The following is a 21,330-nucleotide window of genomic DNA, read 5'->3' on the forward strand; positions in this document are numbered from 1 at the left end:
AGTAAACAGATTTATTGGGTAATACTAGATTAAGGACATATTGCTATGGCTTTGGTTTCCAAAGTCATGTGCTGCCAGTCTAATTTTTTTTCAAGAAACAATGAACAAAGTGTTTTTGCAAGCCAAAAAAACCCTGACCACAAAGCAAATTTTCTTTCCTGTTTATAGATAGATTCTACTTCAGGAAGGAACAGTCATTATAAATTCAGAAAAGTCTTCATAACTCAAACAGTCTAGAAGCTTAACTGGTAACTGTGCTAACCAGAAACTAGGTGCACAGTGTTCAACTAGAGCTCTGCTTTAATCAGCGCTTCCCTTTCAAAGCTTCCACACTACCTAACACAAATCTCATAGAAGAAAAATTCCCTTGCCATCTCTTTCCTTCAAAGGTTAATATTAACAATAACATCCACTAAGTGCAGACGATTTTAAATACTTCCATCCCAACAGCTGGCATTCACTGCAATAGTACTATTAAAAGCTGTACTTTTTATAACAATGTACTTAGATATTCACAGTTCTGATATTTTGTAGCAGGAATAAGCTCACAACCATAAGACCCGAGTTTTATCCATTTATCCTCTATCTGTGATTTTTCTTTTACAGAGCTTTAAGAGCATTTCTGGCAACATACTAGCTTCGTAAGCCTGCCCCTGTGTACAGCTTAAACTAAATAAACACCACATTCATTTGGAAATGAATAGTTCATTAATCTTTTGTTGCAGCCCTGTCCGCAGATCCTATCAGAAACTAAAAAGAGCAAGAGAGACTCCTGCAGACAGTACTGGAGCCCATGTCAAACTTTAGCAAAATGACATGATCTATAGAGAGACTACCTTTTCTCATGTCAGCCACGATTCACTGTGCACACAGCTTTTGATTTACTTTAATATCGTGTATCTTAATAGTCCAAGTCTCCTTCCTTTCATGCAATAGGATGGAATCTCTAGTACAGCTACTATTTCAGAGCACTATCTACCTCTGTCACTCTGACCTGCAAGGCAAGCTCCACAAAAAGCACCAACTTTTTCTTTATGTACAGGTATGCATGCACGCGCGCACACACACATGCACGCACCAGGTACAGAACCATCTGAAGTAAAAAATCTGCTATTTTGCTCATTTGCCTCTTGTACTTGAAATAGCTAAATTTGCATTTTAAACTGTTATTTATTTTTACTGGGTGAAAATATTTAAAAAAATGTTTAGTCCTTGTGTCGTATCTGTAATTAACATAAATCTAGATAAAACGATCAACATAGCTTCTCAAAGTTAGTTCCCACAATACAGGATGACATACTCCACTGTGCTAAAGTCTGTACTGCCTCCTCATTAATAGAAAAGTAAAGGTCCTGCTTGCTTTATTCATATCCTTTTATTCCTGTCTTTTAACCAGTATCAATTCTCTTATTCCATGATAGTTTAATTTCTTTAAAAGCTTTCAGAGGCGCAAAATGCCTGTTCTCAAACACAGTTCTCATGCACAGTAAGAATCCTTCAAATAATTCTACAGAACCGGGAGATAAAACTGCCATGTATGATAGTACATTGCTTTGTCCTTGATACATTGTATTTATCTATGTGTTTACTAACCCCTTCTTCCCATTCCCTCAGACATGACACTAGATAATCCTCTAAATATCAATGAGGGCTTTTTCTTCCTCAAGAATATATTTTAATTCGTAATAATTTAATTAATATTTAGCTTTTTTAAATCGATTTCTATACCTCTTCCACTGACAATTCAGTTTTAGGTACTTCGTCTGACTCATTCACATTTAGCCTCCTTTTGTAGTAAACAATGATGCAAGTAATTCATTTAGCTTTTTTGTTATGCTGCTGTATATTTAAATTAAATATTTAATTTATTTACTAAATATTTAATTATTAAGCCTTAGTCATATACTTGCCGCTCTGGACTAAAAAAAAAACAAACCTTATCTTATGGTTTTACATATAATTTGCTATAACTAACACTTTTCTAGGTTTTCTTCATTTTGATACAACTTCCACCTTCTGAAGGACTTCTTCTTACTTAGAATAATCTCTACTCTACTATTTATCTATGCTTAGAAACATTTTGAGAAGCTTTCAATTTTTTTTTTTTTTTCACGAATGGTCTATTTACTCAGCCTTTTGCATTTTTGCCTTTAAGCAATATCTCTACCGCTATCAAACACTTTCACTTTTTAGATACTCCTTTTATTTTTTTAAGAAGTCTACCCCGCTTTTTTGCAGTTCCTTTAAAAAAATCCTTTAAAAAAAATCCTGCAAATCCAAGCACTGTTCAAGTCAAAAGTCAAGCAAGAGTTAACCCTTTGGAATTTTCAAACAGCTGCCAAGAAAAAAGAAAAACCACAAATGTTTCTGGTATTTAAGAGTTTGAACTTTCATGTCACCCAAATTATATCAAAGTAATGCAAGCTTTTCTTTATTACTATGCTTTATAATTTTTCAGCTTTTCTGATTCTCCCCAGTATATAGCAAATGCAATAATCATCCTAATCATGTGCTTGAATTATATTCAGATAGTGTGCTCTTCCTATTTAGTTACTGAACTTCAGTGCATGGAAATTCTGTTATTTATTGTTACAGTAAAATTACCTATCTGATTAGACTAAGTCTTCTTTAATACAGGCTATCAAGTTCTCCGGTTGTAAGATCTCCTCATCTCTTCACTCTTAACTATATATGCCATTGGAAATGTGTGCCCGTTGTCTGTCTCTGTTTTATGTTGCTGTTAAAATACAGTAATTAAAAACTACAGTGGTCGCTTAATATGCACCTTAAACTTTTATATTAGGATTACATATTGTTCTGTCAGTGGTGGCAAATGATAGAGTTAAAAGTTGGAAGATCTTCACACAAACCTAATATTTTTCTGATCTGCCTATATAAAGCTGTCTGACTAGGTGGATTGAGTATATAAATTTACTGTGACTGAACATAAATAAAAACAATCCTTACTCAGAAGATTAATGAGGACAATGTTTCTGCCAAAACCTACTGCTGAAATGTCTACATCTGTAAGTGAATGACCAGAAAAACAGTATGTCTGTTTGACAACCATATCACACTGTAAAACTAAAACGCAGACAGACCGTGAGCTGCTTTGTAAATGGCTACATCTTTTGAATACATTCCTATATATCCAATGTACAAACAGTGACACCAATGTAAACTCCAAACAACAACAAGAAGAAAATCAATGTAGTGTATGAAGCACAATCTCCGAGAAATATGAAACTAACATGGAAGTTATAATTTGATATATTTCAGCAAATCAGCAGATTAAAATTTGAAACTGGCATTCATATAATGAGATATACATTTACTAGGATTTCAGAATTAACTATTTTAAATAGAATAAAAAGAACTAAAATTTTCCAGTGATGGCATAAAGAAATCTCAGAATTAGAAGCAAACTACAGTCATTCATAGTAAAAATTATCAAAAGAATATCTTGCTAAAATATGAAAAACTGCTTCTGTATCAACAAGAAAATAAATAATCGGTTAACTCCCAGAACAGAATTCTGAGTTCAGAGTTATTGACAGCATAATCCAAAAGCTAAAAACTTTATTTGTTCCTAGGTTGAGTGTTTATCGGTAACATCAAATATGCTACTTCAAAAGAGAACTGAACTGTCATCAAAACTCTTTTCTGGCTTTAAAACTAAATAAAATCTGCAATACGGAATTTGCTGATGTCAACATATTCAGCAGATATGGGTTTATAAAGCTAAATACATCCCTTAGTAATATGCTAGAAAATAAGTTACTTGTTAAGAAAAAAAAAAAAAAAAAAAAAAGGAGAGAACCCTCAAACCTACAAAGTAGAATTAGAACCACCGATTTTGAATCAGAAATCTGAACCAAGAAAAATAGAACATAATCCTGATGAATGAACACTGGTACTTCTTCCCTAAAAGACTAGTTTCTCAAAACAAAACAAGCACTGAAATTCAATGCACAATTATAAGGCAGTAAAAAAGAAATGAGCTTCACAGCATCATACATACAGGGCTGTTATCAATGACAAATATATAATGCTCCACGCAAAAGCCAGCACTTAAACCAACTGGCTGAAAGCAGGAAGCCAAAAGAATCATTGCTCTCCTAGGAGTCATAGGCATATAGCAGAAATGAACATTAACACGATCTAGAGAAATAATCAACATTTACTAAAAAAAAGACACATTGCAAAACATCACTGATACAGAAGACAATACAAAGCCTCATTTCTCTCAGCAACAGATAAAGAACCTCACCACTGCCCAAAGAACCATTCCAGGCATCAGCACCAAATTCACCAAGTACAGAATGTTCAAAAATAGAATGACTTTTATAATGTTCAGAACTTCTAAAAGTAAAATGCTACCATTTAAAAAAATATTTAAATTCTTCTGCATCTAAAGCTAAATGTGTAGTATTTGTTTAAAAGTTGACTTTATAGAAGTGTTAGTTATAAATTATTGTATTTTTCTTGACCTGATTCTTGCCTTGAGATATGCATGACAGTTAGAGAAACTACTTATAAATAAGAAATTATAGATTATTAATAATACTATGGCACTAAAGGAATTTTACATCTTCCTTCCAAAAGCATTTTGTCACATTTTCAATGTTATTCTTTATTGTGAATACTACTTTGCTTACCTTGCGTGGCTGAAAGTCATACTTCACACAGTGCTGGAAGCCTTTGCCTTTTGACTTCAATGATGTAACTATTAAGCAGTTGCCAACAAAATGAGCAGAATACCCAACACCTTTGCTAGTGCGGAAACTGAAAAGAAAAACTTATTAGTGAAACTGTAAAAAGGGGAAGTATTGATTAATAAAATGAGGTTCAAATACTATTTTAAATTGCCATTAGAAAGAAAAGAAATTAGTATCTGGATAGTGAACATAATTTCCCATATAGCCTCTCTTTCCACCATTTCTCTTTGGGTGCCTTTTTTAAGGCTACTAACCTTCATCACTAACTTAACTCCAAGCTACATTCTAAAAATCAGAGGGTTTTTCTTCAATTCCCAGAAATTCAAGATGGCAGATCTCCCATCTGTCAGATTTTGCCCTCAGTTTCCCAATTCATCATTACTTAAAATAGTAAGTCTAGTTTAAGTTGTAAAGAAAAATCCATCACAGAACCAAATGCTATGTTTACATTTTGAAAAATGCCTTGCAGTTTTATGGAGGTAGGAGTACAAAGCGGCTCGTTTGACACACAAGTTCCATGCAGGGTAATTACTATGTCAGAGAATTTCTTTTTCAGGGCTAAAGATTCAGGTAGGATAATGATCTATGAAGCTTTAATCTTGTGAGTTGTGGATTTATTTTTTTATTTATCTTTATTGATAAAGAACTACAATTTTAAAAAAGTAACCTTGAAAAGGGTTTCCAACTTCTTTGTGAAAAATATCAAAAAGATGGATAATGCACAAAACATATTTCCATATTTATATTTTAAAATAAAATCATTGTAAAGAGAAATTCTGGAGTTCTTAAATGTCATTTTGCAAAGTTAGTTGGTAGAAATTTACAAATCAAATCACACACAGCACTTTAAAAAGTCCACAACTACAATTATGTCACCTATTCCCTTCTGAAAGCACAATAAAAATAAGTCTGCTATCATCAATAGGGAGCACACTTAATAAGCCTTTTAGTCTGAAACCTTTTTTTAACTTGTTACCAGCTGGGTTATAAAAATAACCAACAGCTAAAATACAAGGTCTAATTGGTGAACTTCATCTATAAATTCTGTAATTAAGCTGTTCAAATATAAAAAACAGACATTACTAATTTTGAACATATATATGTATGCTTATAGCCCTGTAATTAACATGTTCTCATTTCTTTAATGTAGGCTACTTTTAAAATAATTTTATATTATTACAATAATGACATTTTAAATGGTTTCACTGTCGTAACATTGCATCTAACACTTTAACTAGATTTTTTCTAGGCAAGAGGCACATGCAAACATTAAGTTCAGATTTCAACCTACTCAATAGCTGCTGAAATTCTCCATCTTTAATCTATCCCACTATAGTAATACAATCTTAATATTAATATGCAGAAAAAAGTGTAACTATAGACCTGATTCCATCTTCAAAAAGATTCAGTTAAATGTCTATTTGTACATTAATGAAAGAGAATCAGACTTTCCTCTTTCCTCATTGTCAAGAACATAGCTGAAAAATCCCTGCCTTCTGAAAAAACCAAGCGCCTTACAACATAAGGTGGTGTGACTGGATCCTGAGGTGCTCAGAGCTTAAATGTTCTTCTCTTGTGAGGGAATTCTTTTCTTAACGAGGTCAAAAAAGACCAGAAAAAGATTCCAGAAAGCCACTTTTACTACAATGAATTAGAATACTTCTATTAAATGGGGGAAAAAAATAAGAGTGATCAAGATGGAAAGAACATTAATAATGTCTATAGACTATTATGTCTATAGACTAAATATTATTATTATAATATATTATAATAATGTCTATAGACATTATTAATGTCTATAGAACCCCCTTCCTCCCCACAGGGTTCTTGCATGGAGCTCCTTACTTCCAGTACTGATTTCAGTCAGCTTTTGAGCTGTAGTAAACTGCATCATGATTTCTGGTCCTCAAGGCAGCTTTGTCAGCCTTGAGGCATGGCTTGGTTTGCTCTTCCCCTCTCACGGCATCTTAAGGTGCTGCAAAAGCTTTATTTTCCCAAATTCAGGCTGTGGTACTGAATTCTCTACCCCTCCAGGACACTCAGCTGCAGCCCTGAAAAGGAGCATTCTGCCCTGCCCCAGCCCTTAGTACAGGCTTGCACACAACCATCCTTGGAGTGCCTTGGAGGCCACCCGCCTATTAAAATAAATCTAACATATAATCTATGAATGAATAGACAAAAATAGATACTTTCCATCCCAGCTGACTTCCAACAATAAAGTCATTCATCTAAAGAATGAAGACAACATATCATTTAAAAACTTCTCTGTATAAAACTCTGCAATTCCCCTAAGTGTTTTGAAGGGTTATTTTCAACATGGATCTGGCTTATACAATGACCCCATAGACAGCTAAGCCCTACAAGAGGAGCAGTGAACAGCCTCATAGCAGCACATTACCCACATACACATATAACCTGCACTACCACAGTACTAGATTTTGTACAATACCATGAAGTTTAAACATGCAAATTAAAGCTTTTACAATATGAAGAACTGGACAAGTTATGGGCTAGTTTCAAAATTGTATTTACCTCCTTGGGGCTTTAGGGCATTATTTTAATTCAAAGAAGCTTTAATTAGGGAGTTGCATCTCCCACAATCCCAAATTTGTTTTTTGAACGTCGTATCTTGTCTCTACAGGCTACAATTGCTTTGGCTACCAGAATTCCCTTCTGAAGGACATTGAATAAAATATTCACCATATTCATACATACTGGTTTAGTATTATTCGCTTAGAGATGTCAAATAAAATGCTTGCTTTTTTATATTTCCAAGCAATAATCAATCAGTGTAAGTATCTCCATATTTTTATTCAATAAAAAACACTATTAAAATTGTTTAAAATGCATCCTACTACTTTGAACAGGGGTAAAAGCTAATAAACACTTTGCTACACATTGAGAACATCCTTGGGAAAAAAAGCCTAAGAAAAGTAATTGGGTTCTTCAAGAAATGTCTACACCTTTTAAAATTTTTCCTGTTCTTAGTTTTTTCAGTTACTGGACTGATTTTGTCACCATTGTGGTCAAACTGTACTCTTCCTGAAATTTTAGACACTTAACTACCCTTCCATTTTACATTGTTGGAGTTTTGCATTTCTGAGCAGAACAGTTCTTTTCATCTTGGAATAGAATAACTTTCTGAACATGAAGCCTAGCCAATAAGCAACAAGATTTTACTTTTTTTCTTCACATGGATTAATATTCTAATGTAAGATCAGTTGAGAAACTGAGAATAGAACTATGTCCTCTCTTCACCTCAATACTATAATACACAGATTATGCCAATCTTCAGTTATTATTTCTTGCCAAATGTAAAGTAGGCTAGGGCTATTCTCTAGGATGCTGTGAATCTCTTACTAGTTTCCTACATATGGAGAATTTGCTGCATACAAAGATGAAATGTACAGAAAAGACCATAAAGGCAGTACTGTCAACACTCATGCAGATTTCTGCACCTTTAACTACCTCCCGTAGCAGCTGCTGTATCATTTTATTACACAACATAAAACTGCTTTAGTTACCAGTTTAGTTTTAGACAATTTCTCAAAGCAACTACTGGATGTTATTACATTTCAACAGCAGGTAAGCATTCTCATATCCACTGCTGGATGATTCCCATTTCTTTAGCTCAGTATATTACAAGCCATTTAAGATAGGAGCACAGTACTGAGATTGGGAATATATTAATTCTTGTTTGGGGAAAAAAAGGGGTTTCTTTTCTACTAATTTTGGAGCTCCATTATGTTGCTTTTGCAACTGTTTTGCATTATCTCTATTATTATTAGCTCCAGAAAGCGAATGAAAAGTCTAGAGGGCTTTCTTCAGTACCTTTTTTCCTGTCCCTATATCTGTAAAATTAAACTTAAAAAGCTCTTTCAGAAGTTTTAGCCATTGCTCCATTAACTTAAATGGTTGTGGAAGCACTTGGATGTTTTAACGACAAAAAGAAACAATTGTGACAATCCAGCCTGAATTTTATCCTGTAATTCCTATGTAGAGCCCATTACACAACTTGAAACAAACTAGCTATTAAAAAAATTAATATTAATATCTGGATAGAGCCTACCTAACTCCGGGCCTTACTTAGAAGTAGTGTCACCCTAGCAGGTGTCACCATCTTTAGCAGAAACAACTCTAGAGGGCAGAGACTTCTCAGCTGAATGCTTTAGGTTAGCCCTGAATTTGGACTGCCTGTATGATGGAGAATCTGCACCTCATTTTTGATAGAACATTTCCAATAATCTATTAAACTGTGATTATCATTATACTGTGTCTTAGTACAATTGTGATAATTTCAGTGATCATTGTATTGTCTGTCCAAAAGTTTGATTTTTTCCTACTTCACTGTCCATCCACTGGATTTCAGATTTCAGACAATCCATCAACATCAGATTCTGCATAAATTCTGAAAGCAGAAGTCAAAGAGAATCCTTAAGTTCATTATAATTTTTTCTTGGAAAGTTTCACTATAAAATGTGGTTTCCAGAGCATCGTTCACTCTGGAGTGTTCTCTGCGTTCTCTCCAAGTTTTCTGCAATTCTTAATTGTAGACAGTGTTCCAGTAATGCTTTTGCCAAGATTTCAGGAAGTGATTTTACCAGCTTTACTTTCTTCTCTACTAGTTCAAACTATCCTTGAAAAAGATCACATTAGCTCCTTCTGCTAGAACAATGAAAAGGCAGTTTAAGGTCAGTTGGTTACCTACAATAACCATTAATATCCTTTCATAATTACTGTTTTACTTTCATAATTATTTTTCCTAGGTATTTGTTTGGCTATACTAAAATTTGTGCTATTGAATTGTGTTTATCCTACCATTTGAACCTGAGTGCTCTGTAAACGAAGTCATTTCCTCACTTTTATTTACCCATAAAAATGCCATCAAAAAGACTCCTAGCTTTCCTCCAGGACTGTTAACACTCATTTCATAAGCAGTAAGAAAGCTACAATACTGTTCTAACACACAACTATTAACAGACTGTCACATAGCAGCTGCCCAACACCATCCTTAGACACAACTGCAATGATTTTTTTTTAAACAATTGGCTTAATGTTCTTGAAACAGCACTGAGTGTACAGCTGATTACAAAACTGCAGTAGTTGTCTTTCACATCTGTCAAGCATGAAAGTATTCCTTCACTTCCCTCACTTTCATTCTCTATTTCTAAGCATAAGGTTTCACATTACAGTCAAGCTGATCTAACAGCACCCTCCCACCAGTATAGACATTCCTGCTCTGGCCACTTCTTTCTGCAATCCAGTGGTATATAAAGTCTGGATCATGCCAAAGTCTCACTTAAAATGCAGCCCCACAGTAATTTTTACTAGTATAACTAGAGGTGCAGTTAATTACAATGAGAGAAAAGCAGCAGGCAAATGGAGGGAAACACGGCCAGCATTTCGAAAGCGAGCTCTTAAGTCAGCACCTTGAAAAATTGTGCCCTCAGTTCTTGCTGTGTTGAACTTTAAACCATTTCTGTCTATTACACATTCTACAAGATTTTGTGAAGAATTTTTTGGAGTTGTAGCAAAACAAGAAAAAAAAAGCTTTAACTTCAAAAAAGTTTTAACTATGAAGATTTTTTATTTTTAAAACTAAGAAGGACCAAACTAATTGCAGACTGGCTAGTGTTGTGGACACACTAACCAGGCAACAACACTGTGAGACTGATGAAAATTGTGATCAAAGACTGGAACAAAGAATGCTGCTAAGCAAGCTGGACCTGTGCTACTGCTATTGGTAAAAGTTTATAGGAATGCTTCACACTAACACAGTGCTAGTATTTCCTTCTCAAAAATCAACCTGCCAGCTATCTTTAAAGAGCACAGTAAGCCCTAACTGATACCTTCAGTCTTTAAGCCCTGCTCAAGCAATGCTCTCAGAATTAATGAATTTGCCAAGTTTCAAATTTTCAGTTTCACACTGCTGCTTTTCAGACTTAGAAATAATGAAGATAAAATGGCACAAGACATACTAGAAGTTAATATCTTGAAAACAAAAATGAGCCTCAAGCATTTTCAGACAAAAAAGGAAGTGCGAAGAGGACAGCACTATGGGAGAAACTGACACTTTTTCTGGGAAATCAGCACAACTACATGCCTATCTGAAGTGCCTGTATACTACTGCATGCAGCATGGGGAACGAATAAGAGAAATTAGAGGTCTGTGTACAGATGCAGGACTACAGTCTCACTGATCCATCAGAAACATGGTGGGATAGTTCACGTGACTGGAGTGCTGCAGTGCATGCATGCAGACTCTTTATGAATAACCAGGATGATGAGGAAAACAATTTGCTCTTTACGTGAGACAGCAGCAGGAATGTATGGAGCTTTGCCTTGGAAAGGATGATGAGCCAGCTGAGAGCTTCTGGGTTATGATTAGTGGGCAGATCAACATGGTTGACACTGTAGTTGGTGTCTGCTATAGACTGCCTGATAAGGAAAATAGTAGTAGATGAGGCCTTCTTCAACAAACTGGAAGAAGCCTTATATTCACAGGCGCTGGTCCTCATGGGAGACTTTAACCACCCTGATATCTGCGGGAGGGACAACACAGCAAAGCATAAGAAATCCAGGAGAGCATCGATGACAACTTCCTGACACAGGTGATTGAGAAGTTGACAAAAGGAAGTGCTCTGCTGGACCTGATACTCACAAAAAAGGAAGAACTGTCTGGGGATGTGAAGGTTCAGGAAGCCTTGGCTGCAGTGGCCATGAGATCATGCAATTCAGTATCGTTAAAGGAAGAAGCAAGGCAAAAAGCAGGATCTCAACCCTGGATTTCAGGAGAGCGCACTCTAGCCTTCTCAGGGACTTGCTTGGAAGAATCCCATTGGATACAGTCCTGGAGAGAAGAGGGGTCCAAGGAGGCTGGTTGATTTTCATGGATCACCTCCTCCAAGCTCAAGTATGGTCCATCCCCACATACAGGAAATCAAGCAAAGGTGCAAGAGGCCTGCACTGACGAACAAGGAGCTCCTGACAAGACTTGGACATGAAAAGGAAGTGTATAAGAGGTGTAAGCAGGGCTGGGTCACCCAGGAGGAATACAGAGACACTGCGTGATTGTGCAGTGATGGAGTTAGGAAAGCCAAAGTCCACCTGAAATTGAATCTGACAAGAGACATGAAGGGCTTCTACAAGTATATCAGCAGCAAAAGGAAGACTAAGGAAAATGTGGGCTGACTGCTGAATGGGGCGGGGGACCTGATAACAAAGGACAAGGAAAAGACCAAGATATTTAATGCCTTCTTCACATTTTTACTGGTAAGGTTTACTTTCAGGAATCATAGGCTTTTGAGACCAGTAGAAAAGCCTAGAGCAAGGCAGGCTTACCAGCAGTAGAAGAGGATCAGGTTAGGAAACATTTAAACAAACTATATGTTCAGAAGTCCATGGGACCTGATGGGATATACCTATAAGTGTTGAGGGCACCAGCTGATATCATTGCAAGGCCAATCTGGACGATTTTTGAAATGCTATGGCAAGTGGAAGAAAGCAGTATCACTCCTATCTTGAAGGAGGAGGATCCAGGGAACTACAGGCCAGTCAGCCTCACCTCACTCCCCAGTAAGGTGAAGGAACAAATCCTGTTGGAAGCCATTTCTAAACATATTAAGGACAAAAAGGCGATTGGGAGTAGTCAGTTTGGATTTACAAAAGGGAAATCATACTTGACCAACCTAACAGCCTTCTATGATAAGATGACTGGCTCAGTGGATGAAAAGAGAGCAGTGGATATTGTTTATCTTGTCTTTAACTAGACCTTTCAAAACCATGACATCCTCACAAACTCAAAGACAACTACTCATAGACAACCCTCATAGACAAACATATGAGTTGCATAAGTGGACAGCAAAGTTGACTGAAAACTGGCTGAACTGCTGGACTAAAAGCATTGTCACTGTCATGAGTCCAGCTGGAGGCCAGTCACTAGTCAATATTTGAACAAATACTGTTTAACATCTTCATTAATGATGTGGATGAAGGGACAGAGTGCACCCTCAGCAAGTTTGCTAATGATAAAAAACTAGGAGGAGTGGCTGATGCACCAGAGGGCTATGCTGACATTCAGAGGGACCTTGACAGGCTGGAGAGGTGGGCAGAGAGGAACCTCATGAAGTTCAGCAAAGGGAAATGCAGGGTCCTGCACCTACGCTGGAATAGCCCCTTGCACCAGTACAGGCTGGGGGCTGACCTGCTGGAAAGCAGCTCTGCAGAGAAGGACCTGGGGACCCTGGTGGACAAGTTGTCCATGAGCCAGTAATGTGCCCTTGTGACCAAGGAGGCCAATGGTATCCAGGAGTGCATTAGGAAGGATGTTGCCAGCGGCTCAACGGAGGTGATCCTCCCCCTCTACTCAGCCCTGGTGAGGCCACATCTGGAGTGCTGTGTCCACTGCTGGGCTCCCCAGTACAAGAGAGACAAGGAGCTACTGGAGTGAGTCCAGCAAAGAGCCACAATGATTAAAGGGCTGGAGCATCTCTCCTATGACGAGAGGCTGAGAGAGCTGGGCCTGTTCAGCCTAGAGAAGAGAAGGCTCAGGAGGAGTCTTATCAATATGTATAAATACCCAATGGGAGGGAGTAAGGAAGCCTGAGGCAGACTCTTCTCAGTGCTGCCCAGTGACAGGATGAGGGGCAATGGGCACAGACTGAAACACAGGAAGTTCTGTCTAAATACGAGAAAAAAAACCCTTTTTTACTCAGGCTGGTGTACTGTAACTGTTGGTTACTGTAGTAGGTTGCCCAGAGAGGTTGTGGAGTCTCCGACCTGGGAAGTACTCAAAACCTGACTTGTCCTGAGCAACCTGCTCTAGTTGACCCTGCTCTGAGCAAGAGAGTTGGACAAGACAATCTGCACAGGTCCGTTCCACCCTCAATTATCATCTATTTTTTTATTCTAATAAGCTTCCAGACAATTGTAAATTCGATTTACAGACCTTAGAGAGGTACACGACAGTTGCTTTCAGCACTCTAACAAGAGGTGTTGGTTTTAGAAAAGGCTCTATGACCAGTATTCTTGCCAATTTGCATCATCTCGTTTGACTGAGGCGAGGTTATATGTGGTCAGAAATATAGAACATGTTCTTTCAGCATCTGCACTTCAAAGAGAACTCTATGATTTTGAAGTTGTTTATGTGACAGTGCTATTACTTTTAAAATCAAGATTCTTTAAAAGACAAAGCAGACTTTTTTTTTTTTTTTTTTTTTTTTTTTTTTTTTTTTAGGAAGAAACTATGAAGAAAGAGTTAATTTAGATGAAACTTTTTTACTTTGTAAAACAAAAAGATCTTACATGCCCAAAAAGCACATTCAAAGACAACAAATTTTTCATTCGTACCTCCCTCTTGGTGATGGCTCTCTGTGACTCTACCTGTCATGTGACAAAATCTAAAATTTGCCTAAAGTAGTTTAGATGGATGATCTAGTTCGAATATTTTTCCTGGTTTTTAGTCACTTACTGCTTAGCTTAAACCACTACTTAAAAATTGCAACTATTCATATTGCTTTTAATTTGCTCCGGAAGTTGGCATATTCAGGTTCCCTCTTATATAATACGCTTACATGAACTCAATTTTGGCATTTGATTTTTTTAAGATTCATTTCCTTCTGTGGCTCACATGCAGCACTTGTCAAGTTTGAACTTGAAAGTCATAGAATTTTTCTTTTCCACTCCTGATAAATAATCTCTTTTTATATATATATACACACACCATAACAAGAGATACCATGAGAAAGCAAGATACTAAATTATAACTACAAAGATGTGAGTGTACAAGACTGAGTGAGTGAGTGAGTGGGGGGGTAGGAGGGGGGAGGGGGAAGGAGGAGAAAGAAGGAGAGAGAGGAAGAGGGGAAGAGAGAAAAAGACAGAGAGAGGAGGAGAGAGGGAGAGAGAGAAAAAGTTAAGTAGATTATTTTCTCACATGAGAAAACCTTCCAAGATGAAAGATTAAAGTAAACAAGTTTTCCCTAATTTTCCTCTTTGTTTTCTAATGGAGAATTTTTTGTTTCTTTGTTTGTTTTTTAATTATTAAAGGACAATCTTCCACTCCTGCAAGCCCGATAAAAAGTAGCGCAGAAGAGGTCTGAGCAATAACACCAGATTTAATAGTTAAGACCTATGTACTTGAATCATGCACTAAAATAGGTAGGAAGACCAAATCAAATTATGCTCTATTTCTAAAATATGCAAAGCCATTTTCAGCATTCATTGTGATTATCAGCCAATACAGTTCTGACAACTGGCTGAATTCCAGGTAATTCCAAAGAGGAACTCTGTTGACAATCTCATTCATTTAGTGTGGGTTTCCTCAAAAATTACCAAAACAGTGTGCATGTGTAAGTAAATGAGTGCAAAATACATGTATTTATTTAGAGGTTTTCTTTTAAGTGCTACAATGAAGAAGCTGAAGCTCCACATGTATTGGGGTTATGTTTGCTTACGTCCTAAGATTCCAAACTGCAACAACAAAACACAGAAGACGCGTGTCTAGGCTCTTGACTATTTTTATGAAAACAAAAAACAACACACATCAGACATGGAGACAGATAAACTAGTAGGAAAAAAAAAAATCTTTTCTTGCCCAGCTAGATGCTTTATTATAAAAAATCTAACAAACAGATATTATAGTAAGTTACTTACTGTTGGCAATCCATACTGCCGGTGGAAATTTTTTAAGGAAGTATAGAAGTGTCATGGTTGTTGTTAATTAAATTTACATTATTAAAAACTATTCTTTAGAGTGGCTTTTTAAAGTGAGACCTAGAACTCTGTTTTGAAGGAAGAAATTCAGACATTCTTTGATAATCCAGAGGACAGCTTTGTGGGGTTTATTCATTGACATGTTTAAAAATACTCAACAAAATCAAGATCTCTTTAATAGACTGATGTTGCGTATAAATGACAGTTATCCTATGTATCACTTCTTTGTAGCAAAGTGAATATAGGCTATTTTTCACAGAATCACAGAATAGTTAAGGTTGGAAGGGACTTCTGGAGATCATCTAGTCCAACCTCTCTGCTCAAGCAGGGTCACCTAGAGCAGGCTGCCCAGGACCAAGTCCAGACAGGTTTTGCATGTCTAAATCAATATATTTAAGCAAATGGAACTAGAAATAAATTTCCTCTGATAAAACATGAAGTATGCAGAAACATTCAAGAAAGCTTAACAAACAGATGTTTTAAAATTACTTCAGTGTAAAAATTATACTCCATGGTATACTCAAAAACACTAAATTGAATAAAAATTGTAATGATATCATAGTGAGTATCAGAACTGTATCACAGCAAAAAATATAAATATCCAACATCTGACGTTATTCAAACCTAATGCCATTGCTCCTTGTGCATTGTATTTGCATGAAAGGGGATCATATTCATCATTCAAGTTAAATGTTTTTCTACACTGATATCCCTAAGAAATGCAACATACATCACAGGCTGGGCATCTTTAGAGTATGCTTTTCCTGTTCTGAAGCAACAAGAAATCCTCAAACCAATTGCATCACCTAAATTTGCAAATTCCCAAATGTAGATGCTGACTGAGAAACAAAAGAGCATGCTAAAATTCTGTATGGCTGCTCACTCCTGTAATTATATCTATGCTTGTCCTTGGCAGCCTGCAAAAATAAATAATATAAAGATCATACTAATAATCCTTATTTGTGGCTGATGGCTTAAAAGAATCACCACAGTAAAATAACCAGGAACACTTAGGAGAAATGGGATGCATGAAAATGCATCACTTCAGAGAGCAATTTAGGAAAAATCTATCAAATTTTTCTTCAGAATAAATGTGAATTATGACTTTTAATCAGATATTTGCTCTGTAAAAAATACAAACGATTTTGTTCTTTCTATTGAATTAAAAAAAAAAAAAAGATTTTTTATGTATTCCCCAGTACAAGAAAAACACATCCTAAGACCACATCATATGTTGGTGTCCTTCTCAGCAGACTACTGCAAACTTTCACTTTCTAGCCTACCTGGAATGACTACAAAGTGGAAAACATTACTTTTCATTACTTCCCCCTGTAGTTGTGCTACTCCTGTTTCCCTGAACTAATAAATCTTGATAGATTCTTGCTAATATCCAATCCTTATCTGTCTGCACAACTTCTATATGCAGCTTTTAATAGTATAAGAAAAGGTAAGCATACTAAATAGCAAATAAATACAGAATGGTGAAGCAGAAACGGTTCTCTCTACAGAACATGAGTTTTCTGTTTTCCCTCACCCCTTTCCACTCAGTTAAGACAGCTGTGTTTGTGTAGATACATGTTTAACTTTTCAAGTGAAAAACACTGTTATTTTCATGAGTAACCGTGAACTGTTATACCATAACTTCTAAATATCACAGCTTTATGTAACTATTATTTTTACTTTTACTACAATAGTAAAACTAAGTAAACTAAAATCATCTTTCTTGCTTTTAACATCCACTGTTTGCAACTTGTTAGGAAACAGGGCTTTTTTTGTGAGCCGGTGATGGGCAAGCCATTTTTATATTCCCAGATCTACCTTCTATTATCTCTAGTTAGTTTGCTAACAGTGTGGTTTGAGTACAGAAATTTCTATCATAGTACTGGTATCAGCCCATAATCTTAAATATCAAACAAAGTATGATAACACAAAGATACATTCTCAAGTTTTAACTCTAAGAAATAACCTATTTTTTAAATTTCTTAAAAAATATGGTTAACCTACAAGGATGTACAAGCCAGTGTGTTTATAAATTACAAAACAATAAGCACAGATGATCTCTTAAGAGTTTATATGCAGTAAGCAACTGTTAAACTCTGCAGATACTGGGAGGAAAAAAGTGTGTCACAAACTAAAAACAAATAGAAAAGGTTAACTGTTATTAGGAAGCCAAAAGAAATTATATGAGTAAAGTTATGAGTTACTTACCAATAGAGATAGGGTTTATCTTTATCTACATTAATATTATTTAATGGATCCATACGAAACCAGGTGTTAAGAGTAAACCCATTTTGATAAGGCCACTTAGCAATAGGAGGCAATGCAATTGCCTAAAAAAAACAAAAACAAAAAAAAACCAGAAAAAAAACAGTGAGTCAAAGTGAATTTTTGAACAAAAAGTACTGTTAAAGAGAATGCTTTTCTAAACTTACGTCATTCTAAATATGCAGATCTACTCTAACATTCAAATATTAAAGAAGAATACACAAAAACTTCAACTAATGTTTTTGAACAAATACATTACTCTTCCTTGTACAAGATTTTTATTTTTAACTACATAAATAGTTAGAGGACATGAAATGTAAGTTTCTGAATGGGCAAATTAAGAAGAAAAAGAAAGGAGGAAAACTACTTATGCTGACATTAAACTACAAATTCAGCTTTCAGTAACTACTCATCTCATCAATAGATTTAAATGTTAAGATCAAATTAATCCCAACAGACAGTACAATACAACTTAACTGTTAAAACTACAGTATAAAATAGGTTTTCTCTGAGGATTTGATATGATGTTTTCTATAAACTGTTACTAAGGTAAGAGACTGAGACTGAAAATCTTATCTCCATTCTCAGCTAAGTAAATTAATACTAAGGCCTAGCTGTGAAGAAATTGGATTTTTTCAATGTTTTACTCTTCCGGGTTGAGACTAACAATCAGCATTCACAGAACTTTTTTCTTTGTCCCTTGGCAAGGCTCTGAATAATGTGATCTAACTTTGAAGTTAGGCCATCTGTAAGTAGGATATTGGACTAGATGAACTCCAGAGGTCCCCTCCAAAATACATTTTTCTGTAAATTTGAGATACCACTAAAAGATAAAAAGTCTTTTTTTTTTCTCCTCTCAATATGACAACTATGCACAAAACAAAGTCTTTTAAATATTTTAAGAAATTAAATGTTTATAATAACTTACAGATGACTTTCTTAGACACTCATTACAATAAATTATTTTTTCCCCCAGAAAAAAAATATAGAATACTTTAGACCGAAGTAGTTAAGGAATATCAGCCTTTAATACAACTTCTGGAAAGAAACTGTGCATGAATGCAGAGGAGACAAAAATAATTTTCTGAATGATTATGGCATGTTAATTCTAAATGCATTTAATTGATATTTTTCAGTTCCAGTAAGATAAGACTAGTTACTCATGTTTGCACTGACAAAACTATTACTGATACTTCTTAGTTCTTCAATTATACTATTAGAAATACTTCTACAGGGCTGCTAATATCTGTAGAGTCCTGATTCACACAAAAGACAAAGAATAGCAAATTCACTTATTGTTTAAAATCAGAATGGACACAAGTCCTTTGTGAATAGATTCAAAATAACCAAACTTAGATTCTATGACAATGCAATAAAGTACATTAAAAATGGTACAGACTGTGCTTGATTTCTCATAATTTTTATATGTGAGGCAATTGGTGAAGGAGTTTCCAGAGAACAGAAACAGGTAATTGAGAATGATAGGTAAGTCAAAGTAAATTTCATAATTAAATAAAGCGATGTGCTCCGATTATGCTAGTATTTGACCAGACAAAAGAAATAACACTGATTCTGATATTAGCGTTGTACTAAAGGCTCAGTGCAAAGCATTTCAAGGAACTCCTGTGGAGTATCATCCCTGTTTACTAAGGGAGTTCCCTGTCTGAAATGGGAAAGGGGCTGCTTGATCACCAAGTGGAATAGTACCCCCATCACATGGGCTCCACCTAATGGAATGACCAACTGTGCTGTGCTACTAAGACAGACTGGCAAAGACCTAACACAGTACTGGGAAGAGCCCTTCTACTGGGACACTGAAGCAGCTCAGAATTGGTGCAGCAGCCTTTCTGTCCCTTTAATGCTACTATTAAAATCTTGGTTATACAAGGAGCATACAGTAGCTTTAAAGAGGGCAAATCTGGCATTTATCATGCCAGGTAAACATTACGCTGTTTCTCTGTGTTGATGCTATGCTAATGTTAGCTACGTGCATTACAACTGGAACTTGAACCCAACACTTGCAGACTAGGTACTCTCCAGTTTCTTTTCTTCAAGGAAGTGCTTTGGCGCTTGGGACATTTTAGAAATAATTTCCCTTGTTCCACTTCAGAGGATGACTTCTCTCCCAAACTGCATATTGTAATCCAACATGAACTATTCAAAAAAAGTATATTTGAAACATATTTTCTCATTTAGGTGGGCATGGTCAATGATGGGTGGTACATGAAACATTTATTTGCAACAAGATCATAATCAAGGAAAGAAATGCTTATTTGCACATTTCAATCAAGAAACTTCATAGTAATGTACTACTGTCAGTGCTGAAAACTAGATTTTAAATAAGATTTCCAATAATTGATGCAAAATGCCTCACCACTTTGTACAGGGAGATATATAGGAAACTGTTACCCTGCAAGACTTTTTTTGATGCTCCAATGGAAAATTAAACTTAAGAGAGATGTTTCATCAGTGTTTGCCTCTGAAGCCCAGAAATGTCAAAGCAGTATGTGTCATTGTAGACATTCATATTCTGCAACGGCTGTCTTGCTGCTGCATATACTTTGGTGAGAAGTTAACTGTGGTTTTAACTTAGCAGTAGCAAATGAAACCATCTCTTTCAAAACTCAGCAATTAATCCTTACACAATCCACCCTGTGCATTTTGCTGACACATCTGTTTGTGCAGCTGAATAACAAACAAGATCAGGGAAGTGATCTAGCTGAAAATAAACCAGGTGAGAAAGTTATTTTCAGCCAGATTACTTCCTTGATGTAATCTGCCACACAAAGAGCTGTACTGAAAAAAATAGAGAAGGCAGTTTATGCTTGAAGAAATTATCAATGTTATTGAGGAAATGCATGCAGATGAACAGTCCAAGTGAGGCTCATACCCCCCTTCATGCTCTGACATGAAGACTCAAGGGTCCTAAGATCACTGCCCCCCAGAAGACTGCAAACTCTACTGTAAGGGGAACATGAGCCCATACCATTCCACGCCAACATATACTGAACTTCAAATCTGGATTTCTCAGCTCAGAACATTTGTATTTGCTGCACTAATAATCATGTTTGTTTATCTGCGTGTAGTACCTGGATTTATCTGTGGGTTTGCATGAATATACACACATGGAATGGCAGAGAGAATATCTATTTAAGAAGGTTTAAGAGGAATACAATCTGATCACGAGTTATCTCAAATAGTAAAGCCAAATTATTGTAAGTTTTAATCATTGCCTTGAGAGTAACCAGCTCAAGGCTTGAGAGAATCAGCTGATGAAGTTCAGATAGTAAGACAAATATATAAAATTTATGACTAAACTGTCACTGTAAACTGTGATGACATGCACAAGCACATCTATTTTCCTCAAACCTCTGCTTTACGTAATATAATATCAATTACACTATTCAAATCAAATAATGTTATTCCCTTGTAATTTTCAGTTTTCACTTTTACGACAATTTCCCCACTTAAAAATCTATTTGATAATCCATCCTCGCAACTACTTCTCAGCATTACAATTGTGCTGCTGAGCTACCTCAGCTATGGAAGGCAAGGTCTATGCTGCCAAAGTATGTACTTCCCCTCTCATTTCCTTTTCAGGGATTTCCAAAACCAAATTAAAGAAAGCGCAATTG

General features: G+C 35.9%; 1 protein-coding gene across 4 annotated transcripts in view; it reads right to left on the reverse strand.

Annotated features, from left to right (window-relative positions):
* The window catches only part of NBEA (neurobeachin), a 533,052-nt gene that overhangs the window by 409,942 nt on the left and 101,780 nt on the right, over positions 1-21,330 (reverse strand). For all 4 annotated transcript variants that reach the window (XM_064504927.1, XM_064504930.1, XM_064504928.1 and 1 more), the window contains exons 5-6: positions 17,639-17,760; positions 4,659-4,785 (exon numbers count right to left, since the gene is read on the reverse strand). In XM_064504927.1, coding sequence (XP_064360997.1) covers positions 4,659-4,785; positions 17,639-17,760 — 249 coding nt within the window. The remainder of the gene's footprint in view (positions 1-4,658; positions 4,786-17,638; positions 17,761-21,330) is intronic.

The sequence above is a fragment of the Dromaius novaehollandiae genome, chromosome 1 (assembly GCF_036370855.1).
Source record: "Dromaius novaehollandiae isolate bDroNov1 chromosome 1, bDroNov1.hap1, whole genome shotgun sequence".
NCBI lineage: Eukaryota > Metazoa > Chordata > Aves > Casuariiformes > Dromaiidae > Dromaius > Dromaius novaehollandiae.